The sequence below is a fragment of the Xenopus laevis genome, chromosome 1S, assembly GCF_017654675.1.
Source record: "Xenopus laevis strain J_2021 chromosome 1S, Xenopus_laevis_v10.1, whole genome shotgun sequence".
In the NCBI taxonomy this organism is placed as follows: domain Eukaryota; kingdom Metazoa; phylum Chordata; class Amphibia; order Anura; family Pipidae; genus Xenopus; species Xenopus laevis.
This window is the reverse complement of record NC_054372.1, coordinates 83,260,532-83,275,928: the sequence shown is the minus strand read 5'-3', so window position 1 is coordinate 83,275,928 and position 15,397 is coordinate 83,260,532. Positions and strand designations below refer to the sequence as shown.

The following is a 15,397-nucleotide window of genomic DNA, read 5'->3' as shown; positions in this document are numbered from 1 at the left end:
TTGCTTCTGCCTTTAACAGATGCCTTTCACCTCGGGAGGAGCCCTCGGCTAATCGGATGCCACCAGGTCTTATTAAGAGAGATGCCAAGCGAAAGGTTCTGAACGAGCAAAGGGGCATGACGATAATGCAAAGTCGGGGCAGGCAGAGTAGAAACGGAGTCAGGAAGGCAAGGGTCAAACCAGGAGATCAATCAGAAGGGATACGGAATAAGCAGAATCGGTTACCAGGCAGGGGTCAGTACACATAATTCAGAATCGTCAGTAGCAGGCAGGGGGTCACAACAGGATATCAGAACACAGGAAAACCAGACAGGTAGCGCACCCAGGAACTTAGAATCAGAAACCTATAATGGGCAACGATTTACACATAGAATGTCCCTTTTAAACATTTGAATTTCGCGCCATTGCACGCTGACGTCATGACGCCTATGATTAGAGAAGACGCGCTGCGCGCGCCCTAGGAAAAGTTCAGGAAGAAGAAACACAGCGTGATCAGTTATCCAGAAAACCCTAGGTCCCGAGCATTCTAGATAACAGGTCTTATCAGGGGTGCTTTGCCAATGAGGCGAGTTGAGGCTGTCGCCTCAGGCGGCAGCGCCCCACTAGGTACCAGGGGCAGCAAAAATGCTGCTCCTGGTACTTTTAGAGCGAATTTCCGGGGGAGGGGGGGCAGCAGCAGTGGCGGCGGAGGGGCCAGGATCGCCCCTGGATCTTATACCTGTATGCAATGCTCCTAAGCAGAGGCAATGCTACATACTGGAGATGTAGACAGTGCCACATTCAGAGAGGTTCAACTATTTTTAATGCATTATTTTACTGCTTAGAGGAGCATTATTAATGTTCAAATTTTTCCCGGCAGTTGGAGTTGTTTTTTTACGGTACCACATTCCTTTTTTTCTTTATTTGGACTATGGCTAACATGATACAACTCTCAACTAGTTATACTTTTTATTAACAGTGAAACTGATCCTTCACCCAAAAAACGATTTTTTGCATGATGAAAGAAAATTTAATTCAAACAATTTATTAATTCAGTGTAGGACTGGCCCAACGGGATACCAGGAAAACTCCCGTTGGGCTAAGGTGTCAGTGGGCCCTCCTGCTTCTAAACATTTGGCCTATTTCATGGTCATTACCAATTTCTATGAGAACAAAGAGGATAAATAGATGGATTAATAGATTATAATATGTAAAGAAAAGAGACTAGGAGAATTGAGGTTGAGCGAGGAGAGGAAGAATAATAGTACTGAGAGTGGGCCCCTGGTCTAAGGTCTTTGGGTGGGCCCCTGGTGTCCCAGTCCGACACTGTGTGGGGCCCCCCAAGGTAACAGTCCCAGTAGGCCCAGGACCCCCAGTCCGACACTGTATCAATTTACTTTATTTAAATATTTACAGCAGCTTTAAAGTTATATGTACATGCACTTGCATTCAAAGGTAGTTAAATAGCAGAAAACCTAATGTCCCAAACTATGTATTAAAGTATTGATCTGAAGGAACTAAAATGTACTTTCCTGAAATATAGAAATGTTGAAAAAACGTCTCTCTCACTCGTAATGAATGAATGTGAATGAAGTCAGGTCAAACATATGTTTGCAGCATTGTTTCAAAGGTGAGCAACAGGAGTGCAGAGAATGTAAACAGTCAGATACTGTACTGCTTTCAATAGCAATTGTACAAATGTACAAATTACATTAAAATCATTGAAAATGTTTTTTGGTTTGGGGATCACTATAAATAATCAAGCTTTCAATCAAGCACAATTTAATGGAAAAATAAGATTCTCACGTCAGACATTGGAAATCCTTCTCGGTCCTCGAAGGGAATTCTTGTGTCTCCGAAGGTAGTGATTTACTTGCTGGAAATAAAAAAACTTTTTTTAAACAATCAAAAAATACTCATACTATCTGATCAAAAACATATTTGACAACTGATTCTAGAGTTTAAAGTAGTGGTGCAGCATGTCTGTCAGTGCCATTGTACCGTATATAATTATATAAAGTGCCAAATTACAAGCAAAACTTATTTTTAATCTGCTTCCTACTTATCTTTGAAATGGAGTATTGGACCGCTGTTTTATTTAATGTCTCACAGTTATAGGCAGACTTACATTACATTACATGACAAAAACATTTAATCTTTTTTCTGATTAAATATTCATTGAAAATGAAGAAAGGAAGTTCAGGCTAAATATTCAGAAGGGTTTTTTTTACAGTGAGAGCTATATCAGTTGTACTGGCTGATACATTAGATAGCTTTGAGAAGGGGTTGAATTTTTTTTTAGCAAGGGAGGGAATACGGGGTTATGGAAGATAGCTCATAGTACAAGTTGATCCAGGGACTGGTCCGATTGCCATCTTGGAGTCAGGCAAATTGGAGAGACTTCAAACAGGGTTTTTTCTTCCTCTGCATCAATTAGCTCACCTTCTATGTTACTATGCAGAAATCTGAAAAAATTAAGTTGAATGATTTTCCTCATTAAAGAGTACCAAAACCTAAAAGGGATGTATCTAGAAATGCTGTATTCAATTTACTGTTCTATCATTCTATTCTATGTACAGGATTTAAGGGGTCCATTCGCAAACACCCACAAAAGTGCATGTGCATAAAATAACTTATGACTGCATTTATAATTGTTCTAAAGGAGTATATTTACATGGCAATATTATATAATCTGTTTGTCTCAACAACCATTTTATAGCGAGAAAATAGAGGGGGACAATAATATAGTAGTGAAAATATTCCTGAATGAATTAAAATAAATTAAATGGTCCCTACCATTGTTGTTAGATTGTAGAGCTAAATAAGGGACTTTTTAAACCTTCTCTTTCTTAAAAAAAAAGAGCCAGTTAATTAAATTGGCTATGATTGGTACACTTAAATGTATTTACACACATTTGTCCTTTATTTTCCTCTTTTTGAATTAGCATTGAGTAGTAGCAGTGTTAAAAACCTTAAAGCAGAAAGAAACCCTGTAGAAAAAACCAAAAAGGCATTGTGAGGAATTGCATTTGGGAGACTGTAAGTAACCAGTGTAAACATGAGTGCAAGTGGGTTTGCTGATATTACTCAGTGTATGTCTTGTCACATGTATGTGGTGTTGGAGCAGCAGTTCCATGCAGTATTTACATATGAGAGATGTCGTGGGTTTTCATCTTGGAATCTGAACTGCAGACTCTAAGGGGGGAACTTGCAGCACTGAGGGCAGCGGCAAACAAGGGGGGGAAAGGAGGCTCGCAGAGCAACCACCGGCAGGGGCTAGTGGAGTGGGGGTAGGAGAAGGAGCAGTGGAGGCTAATGTGGGAGGAAGGTTTGTGACAGTTTTGGCTGAAGATGCTGGGGAGGAAAGCTCTGAACTGGCATGTATGGAGCAGGCTGACTCTCAGAGCACCCTGGGAGGCAGTGGCTCTAATATGGGTGGTGGGGGGAGTGCAAGGAAGGAAAGGCATGTTTTAGTTAAAGGGGATTCAATTATTAGGAAGGTGGATAGGGTAATCTGCCGTAAGGACCCTTCATGCCGAACAGTCTGCTGCTTGCCCAGTGCTAGGGTTTGGCGTGTGGTGGAATGAGTGGACAGATTATTGAGAGTGGCTGGGAAAGACCCGGCAGTCTTGGTACACATAGGTACCAATGACCAAGTTAGAGGAGGTGGTGAAGTCCTCAAGAACAATTTTAAAAACCTAGGTGTAAAGTTGAAGGCGGGGACTTCCAAGGTAATTTTCTCAGAGATATTACCTTTGTCACGAGCAACCCTAAGAAGACAGCAGGAGTTTAGGGAGATTAATGTTTGGCTGAGAGATTGGTGTAGGGAGGAGGGTTTGGGGTTTTCGGACAACTGGGCTAATTTCTCAGTCGGCTAAAGACTCTTTGCTAGGTATGGGCTGCACCTAAATGATGATGGTGCAGCTGTTTTGGGGTAGAAGATGGCTAAAGGGTTGGAGGAGATTTTGTCCTAGTGAATGGCATTATGAGCAGCAATTAGCATGGCTTTATGAAGGATAGGTCATGTCAAATTTGATGCATGCACCTGGAATGTAAAAATTTCCAAGCCACTTATACCCTTAATGGGACTGCACTAGGAAAATCCATTACGGAAAAGGACATTGGAGTACTTGTAGATGATAAACTTGGCTGTAGCAAGCAATGACAGTCAGCAGCATCAAAGGCAAATAAGGTCTTGAGCTGTATTAAAAGTGGTATAGATTCACAGGAGGAGGGGATCATTCTTCCACTGTATAGAGCACTGATAAGCACTGATATAGAATATTCCATACAGTTTTGGTCTCCATCACTCACACAGCACATTATTGTATTAGAGAGGGTACAGAGAAGGGCAACTAAGCTGGTAAAAGGTATGGGAAATCTTAGCTATGAGGAAAGACTGGCCGAATTGGGGATGTTCACACTGGAGAAGAAGCGCTTATGGGGTGATAACTATGTATAAATATATAAGGGGAACATATAATAATCTCTCTAATGCTTTATTTACCAGCAGGTCTTTCCAACTGACACAAGGTCACCCATTCCGGTTAGAAGAAAATAGGTTTCCGCCTAAATATTCGGAAGGGTTTTTTTTTTACAGTGAGAGCTGTGAAGATGTGGAATTCTCTGCCTGAATCAGTGGTACAGGCTGATACATTAGATCAGGGCTGTCCAACTGGCAGCCCCCTTATGTGCCCCCCCCATCTACCTACTGTGTTTGCTTACCACTTGTAAACCTTAAATGGTATCACTAAATAGATTAACTGGCCCCTGCATTGTTCACACCTGTGATCCCCCCTGAACACCTCTGTTGTTCACATCCTAAAGCCCTGTACTGTTCACACCTTAGACCCAGACTGAAACTGCCCATATTGTTCACCTGTTCACACTTTTACAAAATGCTAATGGGGCACCAGCACTCTGTCACTGTATGTAGTACATCCTAGAGTGGTCCTGATGGGTTTCCCTGTCTCCTGCTCTGTTCTGCCTTCCTTATGCTCCCTGTGTGTGCCATACTCTGCCTTTGTGCTATACTCTGTGTGTCCAGAGGAGCTTTTGAGAAGCCGCACACCACACAAACCCAAAAATTGTTATCCTGGTGCCCAGCGATAGAGGAATCGGCCACCTCACAATACAGGTAAGAAGAATTTCACTGGCACACAGGAGTTGCGGTAGCAGGGCAAACCCTTGCAATTTTATTATGAGCTGTGCAACGTTTCTGGGACACGCCCCTTTGTCAAGCATCAAGACCATTTAATTTAATAGAGAAAACTTCCTCAATAGTTACAAAACTGGGGAACAATATGCAAATACCTCTTCTGCCTGCCTACTTTGAGTTCCAGCCCTTCTGCAACTCCTCACCAGGCTCCTCAATGTACTGTTCCACTCTAGCCCCAATCTGCTTGTTTCTTCTCCCCTGTACCCCACACACACACATTGTCTAGCACAGGTTACAGAATAGAGAGGGGAAATAATGGAAACGTATTGCAGAGAGGAAAGAAACGGAAGAGAGGAGTAATGAGCAGCAGGTCCTCCCTCGATCACAGCAAGCTCTTCACCCAGCACTTTTTGGAGTTATTTGATACTCCAAATTCATTAAAGTGTTATCTAAAATTATTACGTCTTTGTTTCCCAGGTTTGTGCTGTTTTCTCCACTATCCTTGCTGCCCCTACACCAAATGTGCCATTAATTCCCTCACTCTCACATGCAATTGCACTGCTAGTCTTCATTAGAGCTACATGGGTTATTTCTTGAATTTAAATTCATCAAATAAAAAGTATAAGCAATGCAGCACTGGATTTCAAATCCTATGAAACTGGAGCACAAATATATGGTGTAAACAGAAATGTATAGCTATTATTAAATAAAAAAAAGATTTTGATTATCAGGAATAAATAATAATATATAATACTAACATAGGATGCCATTTCCAGATGGCAAATTTGTCATACCTTTAATTATGGCAGTTGACCACCATAATATACTATTCAGAGAGATGCCTCTAAGCAGATGGCACAATCTGTGTTCATTTATCCATATGAGAATTATTTGGAGCATTTTTGGAAGGTTTTGTATGTTTTATTTTACTTTTTTTCCTTGGGTAAAAGCAACATCCCAAAAACAGGTCAAGTTCCTGTATGTATGTACAGTATGCATGCACTATTATGATGATAACCTGGAAAAGTTACATTCATGCTCTGATTAAAACAGTTTTCATATTATGACACTATCATAAATTAATTTGCCATAACTTCTGTATGATATAGCTGGCATGAAATTAGGAACATTGTGTTTAAACATTAAATAGCTTGATGTTTTCAGAGTTTGCTAAGTAAGGATTATTGATCAGTAAAACAATTCAGTATCCAGAAGATGAGTGGATAACATAGAACTGCAAGGGAATTAATTTCATAAATTATTGCAGACATTATGAGCAGCATCATGTGATGTTTAACTTTAAGCACATATACTTATGGGGGCAGTTTTACTAAAGGGCGAAGTTGCTGTCGCTAGTGAAAATTCACCATCTCATCCGCAGGGACATCACCAAAATACTAACGGGCATAGACGGCAATTCACTAGTGAAATAGACCATTGCTAGTGCAGTTTTGCACCCTATCGCCAGGTGAATTTTTGTTCAGGGGAATGGTCATAACTCCGCAAATTCACTAAAGTGTGAATCTTACAGAATGTTACCTCTTTTGCCAATATTTCCTTCGCCACCTTAGACCAGTTGAACTGATAAGATAAAGCTACATCCTCCTCAAGCTTAAGTAAGTGATATCATATCCTGTATGCTGGAAACTCATAAAAGTTGTAAAAAACGCTGTTGATTTCTTATTTTTTAAAGCAGAATTGCCTTCAAAATTTTTTTTAACCAATTTGAGGTGCATGCCACATTTGTTTTAGGGTGGGCTCATGTCTAGGACATTAGAGGATCTCTTTATTTTGCTTCCTTAGACGACATGTGTAATAATAAGTAGCCACTTCAAGTAATTTAACCAACATCTCTAATAAAGATCTCTATATGATTTATATGTACCTGCCCTATTTAAATTGACCTAAGTGTAAGAGTACGAAGTTTCACTAGGCAGAATTGAACGCTAGCAAAAGATCGCTAAGAAATGCTTGTGCTGACGAATTCAGCTGCTGAGATGCAACTTCGCATTTTAGTGAATTAGCATAGTGGTAACAAAATTACGCCTGCGAGGTGTGGCAGAGCATTCACTTGCAAAATAATTGCTCTTTAGTGAATTTGCCCCATGGGGTTTTGATGTCAGTATGCATTACAATATCATGTTTACTGAATAAAAACCGAAAACATTGTGATCATTTTAAGAAATTACAGAAGACCTCTACCCAGAGCTTTGTTCTTTTGGTTTTTTTTGCCTAATATGACTGGTTCACCTATTATTATTGTTTCTTTATCATAAATATTGGTGCTTATTTATCCATGCAGGTGCAAGCACTAATGTAACAATTCAATAGCACCAATGAAGCAGATTAAATTATAATAATTTCTCTTTCTTTTTCACATAAAAAAACATGGAAATATTCATAAGCACGTCACCAGCTACACACTTGTGTTTCATGGCCACAAACCACTTCTTCAAAAACCAAAAAAAGGTGCAAGCACAATGCACACTGATGGATAAAGTTCTTCTTACTTTATTCAGAGAGCACAAAGAAAATTAATAGTGGTGGCATGTGTATTGCAATGTTGGCCAACTTTCTGAGGGAAGCAAACAGGCAGGCTACTAAAAGATAATATGTGGAGAGACACCACCCAGATCAGGGACTTTTCCCTCTGGGGACAGTTTACATTATTTTAGCAAAAAGCATTAAATGCAGTGTAGAACTGGTAATAAAAATATTCAGTGAAAATGTAAATGTAAATTACAAAGCTGCCTAAAACAACATTTGAAGCAGCATAGGTGGTGCCACAGTGAGGACAGTGAGGTTGTGGAATACACAGCTGGATGTTGTTGAGATGGCGGATTCTGTTAATGCTTTTAAGAGTGGCTTGGATGATTTATTGGACAAGCATACTTTCCAGGGCTATAGTAATACTAAAATCTTCAGTTAGAATAGACAGGGACGCCATCAGAAATCACGGGCCCCCGTACAGCAACATTTCTGGGTCCCCTGTCCTGCCCACCCCAGATCCCGCCCATGCCACACCACAGTAAAAAGTCACCACAGACACCAGCGCTAAAAACAGTAAACCCCTCACTCAGAGATATAAAAAGCCATTGGTGGTCAGGGCCCCCTTATAATTTAAAAATAAAAAAAAATTGCGGCCAGGGTCCTATATAAAAGTTATTAAAAAAACATAGGCCCTTCTATAAGTTAAAAAAACATTGGTGACAGGGCTCCATTAAAATTTTTAAAAAAACATTGGTGGTCAGGAGTTCAATAAAATAAAACATTGGTGTTCAGTGGAACAGGTCTGGACTGAGAATTAAAATAGGCCCTGGCATTTCAGGTACACAGAGGCCCAATCAGCCCACACAGAGGCCCAAACAGCCCCCACCAGCCCACTAAATACTGACTTTCTATGAGACCTTATAGCAGCCTCTCTGGCATTTGCCAGAACCCACAGATTGCCAGTCCGGGCCTGCAGTGGAACTTACCTTAGGTTCTTCTTCAGCTTCTTCGGTTTCCTTTCGTAGCTTAGGGTCTTTTCGTTGCTTCAGGACTTCAACTTCGGGTCTTTGGCGCGGCTTCAAGTCTTTGGTGCGGCTTCGGGTCTTTGGCGCGGCTTTGGGTCTTTGGCAAAGACAATCTTATGATTGATACAAAAATACTGAAATGTCCAAAAACGCTCTGCCCACTCGGTTCAAGATGATAGTGCAACTTTCCTCATACAGGTCACCACTTTCCGGATATGTATACTTTTAGTAAAAGAGAAATGAGGAGAGCACCCAATAAGCATAAAAATGCTGTGGTTACTTGTTTAATGCCGACCACCAGTACACGACATGTTTCGGGCTTATGTGCCCTTTATCAAGTGTGATAAAGATTAAGACTTGATAAAGGGCACATTAGCCCAAAACATTTTGTGTACTGGTGGTCGGCATTAAACAAGTAACCACAGCATTTTTATGCTTATTGAGTGCTCTCCTCATTTGTCTTTTACTAAAAATATTATGATTGATGCAAAAGAAGGTTTCATTTCTGGTGTCAGTATCTCTTTAAGGTCCATCTTTTGGACAGACCCCCCCTGGAAGGTCCAACCTTTGGTCAGAGCCCCCTTAGCTCATGAAATGAGTATAGCTATAGCATTACATCAGAGTGCCAGTAATTCTGTCATGCTTAATATCTAGGGCAGCAAATACATATTTCCCCCTTTGTTACCTTAAAGGGGTGGTTCACCTTTAGGTTAACGTTATGTATGTTATAGAATGGGCAGTTCAACTGGTCTTCGTTATTTATTTTTTATTGTTTTTGAATTTTTTGTGTTTGACTCTTTCTAGCTTTCAAATGGGGGTCACTGACCCCATTTAAAAACAAATTATTTGTAAGGCTACAAGTTTACTGTTATTGCTACTTTTTATTACTCATCTTTCTATTCAGGTCCTCCCCTATTCATACTCCAGTCTCTTATTTAAATCAAAGCATGGTTGCTAGGGTAATTTAGATCCTAGCAACCAGATTACAGAAATGGCGAGCTACTGAATAAAAAGATAAATAACTCAAAAAACACAAATATTAAAAAATAAAGACCAATTGCAAATTGTCTCAGAATATCAGTTAATTTAAAGGCGAACAACCCCTTTAACTGACCTTCAAGCTAGGTTTTTTTATTTCTTTAGTAATGCTGCTTATGGCTCTAAAAATTCCTTCTCCTCCACTCCCACATCAGCCTTAGCCTCCATATCAGCAGCAGCAGCACTGGAAGAACTGGAGGGAATGTACTCGCCACACAGAGCTTAGCGAGCTAGAAGTGAGCAGCAGCAGCAGGTCTTTGGCGCGGCTTTGGGTCTTCGGCTGCACATGAAGTTTGATGCTGTTGAGGGGGGCACAGATAATTTATAAAGTGCAACACAGCTGGGCCCCACTTCAGGCCCAGGTCCGGTACAGCTGTACCCCCTGTCCCCCTCTGATGGTGGCCCTGAGTATAGATATATATGCTGGATTTCATTTGGAGGGGTTGAACTTGATGGACTTTTTTCAACAAAAATTAACTATGTAACACTTCAATCTGCTGAACCTCTACAAGCTACAGTCACACAGCAGCACCACCTGAGCCACACAGTTGGGCTGTTTTACAAACAAGCATTCTTTATACTCTATTGATTTGATTGCTGAGATTGATTAATAGATGACATAATGATCAGCTCTGGACATTGACACACATTGGATCACACAATTATTGGGGGTGCTGTGGCTTTCTCGTGTCTGTTGGCAGCATTTTTTCACATATATGTGTTTTTATAAATACAGCGTAGTAGCATAGCATAGTATAGATTTATATGGATATAATTGCTTTATGTCATATAGGGATGTACTGAATCCATTATTTTGATATTTGGCTGAATCCCGAATCCTGCATAAAAGATTTGTGGGAATTCCAACTGAATCAAAAGAGCGAATCAGAAAATGCAAATTAATGGCAATTAAAGGGAAAAAAGTCACATTATTTTAAAGGGATACTGTCATGGGAAAAAAAAAATTTCAAAATGAATCAGTTAATAGTGCTACTCTAGCAGAATTCTGCACTGAAATCCATTTCTCAGAAGAGCAAACAGATTTTTTTATATTCAGTTTTGAAATCTAACATGGGGCTAGACATTTTGTCAATTTCCCAGCTGCCCCTGGTCATGTGACTTGTGCCTGCACTTTAGGAGAGAAATGCTTTTTGGCAGGCTGCTGTTTTTCCTTCTCAATGTAACTGAATGTGTCTCAGTGGGACATGGGTTTTTACTATTGAGTGCTGTTCTTAGATCTACCAGGCAGCTGTTATCTTGTGTTAGGGAGCTGTTATCTGGTTACCTTCCCATTGTTCTTTTGTTTGGCTGCTGGGGGGAAAAAGGGAGGGGTTGATATCACTCCAACTTGCAGTACAGCAGTAAAGAGTGATTGAAGTTTATCAGAGCACAAGTCACATGACTTGGGGCAGCTGGGAAATTGACAATATGTCTAGCCCCATGTCAGATTTCAAAATTGAATATAAAAAAAATCTGTTTGCTCTTTTGAAAATGGATTTCAGTGCAGAATTCTGCTGGGGCAGCACTATAAACTGATTCATTTTGAAAAAATTTTTTTTCCCATGACAGTATCCCTTTAAGGCTTTGTATTTGGTTTCCCAGGCACATGGATGCAGCCGCATCACTGCTGGAAAAGGCAGAATCCTGAATTCTGTGCATCCCTAATGCTTTACAGTGTTTTCACCTTTGAGTTAACTTTTAGTATGATGTAGAGGGTGATATTCTGAGACAGTTTTGAAACTGGTTTACATTTTTTATTATTTGTGTTTTTTTAGTTATTTAGTTTTATATTTAGCAGCTCTCCAGTTTGCAATTTCTGTAATCTGGTTGCTAGGGTCCAAATTACCCTAGCAACTTGATACTGATTTGAATAAGAGACTGGAATATGAATAGGAGAGGGCCTGAGTAGAAAGATGAGTATTAGCAATAACAATAGGTGTCTTAAAAAGTCTCATAAATAGTCTTATAAAACATTTGTTCTTAACATGGGATCAGTGACCCCCATTTGAAAGCTGAAAAGAAAAAGGCAAATAATTAGAAAGCTATAAAAAAATAAATAATAAAGACCAAAGGAAAAGTTGCTTAGAAATGGCAATTTTATAATATACTAAAAAATATACTATACTTAAAGGCGAACCACCACTTTAAGGGACATCTAAAGCTCATTTCACAGAGAAATGCCAAAATGTTAGACAACTATTAAATCCTTACAACATTAACAGGGGAATGTAATAAAAGTCGCAAAGAGCAAAACAATTCGCACCAATAAGACTAAAAATCCACATCTCGCAATGTAATATTGTTCCTTAAACTGTTATTGCATTGCGAATTTTAATTGCGCACTCATAAGAAGTGCTTGAAGGTGTCGTAATCTTTTGGAGCAAACATAACGACTTTTTCAGTAAGAAGTTTTATTACATTGACTGCGCATTGGCGCAAACTATAAAATTCGCAAACGGTCTTTCACTGTCGGAAGTGGTCGCTAAACAATTTCCGGGCTCGCAAAAGCTATATTAAATTCGCACAAAGCAAAATTTGTTCGCGCAAAGGCATAACTTTTCGCATTGCGAATAGTTTTTCCGTTAGCGATTTTTATTACATTCCCCCGTAAATCTTTTATATATGTTATCTTCTTTATATATATATATAACAAACAAGGGAAAGTTGTGCTCACCACTAGTTTTTAAAATCATTAGGCGGGGGTGCAATGAGGGTGTGACCACAAAATACATATAGACAAATACAAGATTCCTCTGCACTCAACCCATTATCAATATATTTAAGATAGAGACATTTTGTGCATACTGCTACTGAAAAATGCCTTACCCTTTAAACAAAACAGGGATTGTTTGTCCATATATTGCAATATATTTAAGCTGGCCAACTACGTCAAAGTCATCCCATATCTGGCCAGTCCTATGCTCAATTTTCATCTGATTCATTAAGAATTCTATGGTTTAATTATACATTTTATAAAAGGGACGAATACATTTTAACTGCAACTGACTAGCTGCTTTCAAAGTAAAACTCCCAAACTTGGCTGCCCTTTTATTAGACACCAGTGGGATCACCTGACTATAGTTGGAGAGGGTGGGAGCTACAACATGGAGCTGGTCACTGCTCTTGTAGAACTATAACAAACAAGGGAAAGTTGTGCTCACCACTAGTTTTTAAAATCATTAGGCGGGGGTGCAATGAGGGTGTGACCACAAAATACATATAGACAAATACAAGATTCCTCTGCACTCAACCCATTATCAATATATTTAAGACAGAGACATTTTGTGCATACTGCTACTGAAAAATACGTATTCGTCCCTTTTATAAAATGTATAATTAAACCATAGAATTCTTAATGAATCAGATGAAACTTGAATTGTAATTGCCTGGATTACTCTGTGCAATTGAAGATCTTATACATTGTTATATAAAGTTAATATTGACAAAGATTGATAAAATATTGACAAAAAACAAACCTGTCACTTGTGCAACCTGTACTCTTCCCCCATATAGCAGAAGTACTAGAAATAAGAAACACATACATTTTAAAAAGAATACCGAAGTAGAGATTATAATTATCTAAAATTTGTGATGGATCCAGTCTAGGGCCATTTAGGAATATAACATGTAACATGTAAGATGAAGAAGTTTCAATTGTAAAAAACTGCATTTTTGAAGACTTGCAAAATGTTCTGTTTTAAAACAAATTGATCAAGACCCTCAAATGTATGAACTCACCCCTTACTCCAACACAATGACAATATAAACACAACTTACTGTGAATTACACAGATACCATCACTTGTTGAAAAACCTTGCACTGCATCAGTTTGTTAGATTGCTGCTGCTTTAATGTCCTGTTGTCACTGTCCTTACCTAACCACAACATGTACAGTTCTCTAGTTTTAGTGATGAGGAAGTGTTGAGCGGTTCCACCAAGGTTTTCTTAACTCTCTATTTTTAGCTACACTGTCTTGTTCGCATAAATATTGAGCCAAATAACTGATGTGAAAAGGTATTCTGTCTTTAGTCCTACACTACAGACAATCATGAAGTTAGAATTGAAATTTCTATTTCTATGATAATTTCTACTTTTTCACTATGTAGACAAACTGCTATCCCACTGTGGTTTGGTTAGTGTAAAAAAAATCGGAGAAATCAACAAGTGACAAATGATATTGCATCAAAATCCACTTACCCATATTCTCATTGTGAACAAGTGAACTGTGAATAAGGTCTCATTCAAGTAGAAAATACAGGATAAATTAGAAACAATCCTTTATACAGTGATGACAGCACAATTGCACAGGCCAAAATGAGTCTCCTTGGGTGTTACAAAATAACTGAAACTTCTTCTGAACTTTGTTCTGGGACTTTGTTCTGGGACTAGGCTATATGGACAGTAGATGGAAACCATGATTAAAAAATGAAAACATATACACATATACCAGGAAAACTGACTGGCAAAAGGACTAGGTCCTGCTGATGTGGAATATTAACCCCCCCATACCAAATGTAGTTTATGAAACAGTCATGATTATTGAGCTTGGGAGATAACAGTGGTTAATGTATCTTACTTTTTGGAAGTAGAGCTGTAACTATTTGTAGCATTATTTAATTAATTTTATAAACATAATTCAGGTTGCCCCTGCGACTTGTGACAGATGCTAATGCATGGACTGTAGAAATATAAATGTAAAAGAAAGAAGAAAAAGTAGGAAAAGTACAAAGAAAAAGAAGAAAGGGTGATAGGGGGAATAAGGGTGGGGGGGGAGGTAGGACTCTCGCATATTACTACCTCATATCAAGTAAGCATATTAATAAATCAGTACCACAACACAATCTGAATAATGTACACATGAAAAACAGTAATTACATCATAAGACACATTCAGAGAAAATTCACATTGTATTCACAGACAAATTGGAAGGAGCGCGTGAGTCAGCCTCACACCAGAGCAACCATGGGGACCAAATTGCATTGTAGTTGTCCATTTTATGATGGATCATTGCTGTAATTTTTCCATGGAGGACACCCACCATATCCTTCATTAAATTTCCGATATTGTAGGGGTGCCTACTTTCCATTTGTGAGCAATAGTGCATCTTTTTGCTAGGCATACATGGGAGCACAACTTAAATTCTTTCTTAGTAAGGGATGCCGACTGAAAGGCAAGAAGAGCAAGCCAAGGATTTGGGTCAATTGTTTTAATGAGCATGGCACTTAAAAGAGCAAATATTTCTTTCCAAAGGTCAGCTATTAGTGGGCATTCCCACCACATGTACAGTTCATCCCCCATTGTAATGCAACCTCTGAAGCAGATAGGATCGGAGTGGTACATTCGGCTGAGTTTTGCCTGAGTGAGATACCAATCATATAAAAGCTTATAAGTATTTTCCTTAATAATCGTATTGATAGACGCCTTCCTGATATTATCAAGAGAAATCTCCCACTGAGTAATCTCCTGCACCTAGTTAAGTCTCATTTCCCACCGTTCCATATATTTATGCCTATTGTGGGGGTGAGCACAGAGTTGCTCAAAAAAAGTCTTTGAGTTTGACGTTTTACCTCAGAATTTTTGAACAAAATGGTTGTAAATATTGGTAGTGTTCCCGAGGAGGAATAGAATATTTAGATCTCAGGTCATCCCAAGCGATAATTTTGCCAAACGGAGTTGATACATTTTTTATCTGATTATTAAATGCAGC

General features: G+C 39.0%; 1 protein-coding gene across 1 annotated transcript in view; it reads right to left on the bottom strand.

Moving 5' to 3' along the window:
- Positions 1-13,729, bottom strand: part of LOC121399356 (megakaryocyte-associated tyrosine-protein kinase-like) — a 52,597-nt gene extending 38,868 nt beyond the window's left edge. The window contains exons 1-4 of the mRNA XM_041579843.1: positions 13,468-13,729; positions 13,167-13,211; positions 8,614-8,749; positions 1,786-1,855 (exon numbers count right to left, since the gene is read on the bottom strand). Coding sequence (XP_041435777.1) covers positions 1,786-1,794 — 9 coding nt within the window. The 5' untranslated portion in view covers positions 1,795-1,855; positions 8,614-8,749; positions 13,167-13,211; positions 13,468-13,729. The remainder of the gene's footprint in view (positions 1-1,785; positions 1,856-8,613; positions 8,750-13,166; positions 13,212-13,467) is intronic.
- Between the last annotated feature and the right edge of the window lie 1,668 nt (positions 13,730-15,397).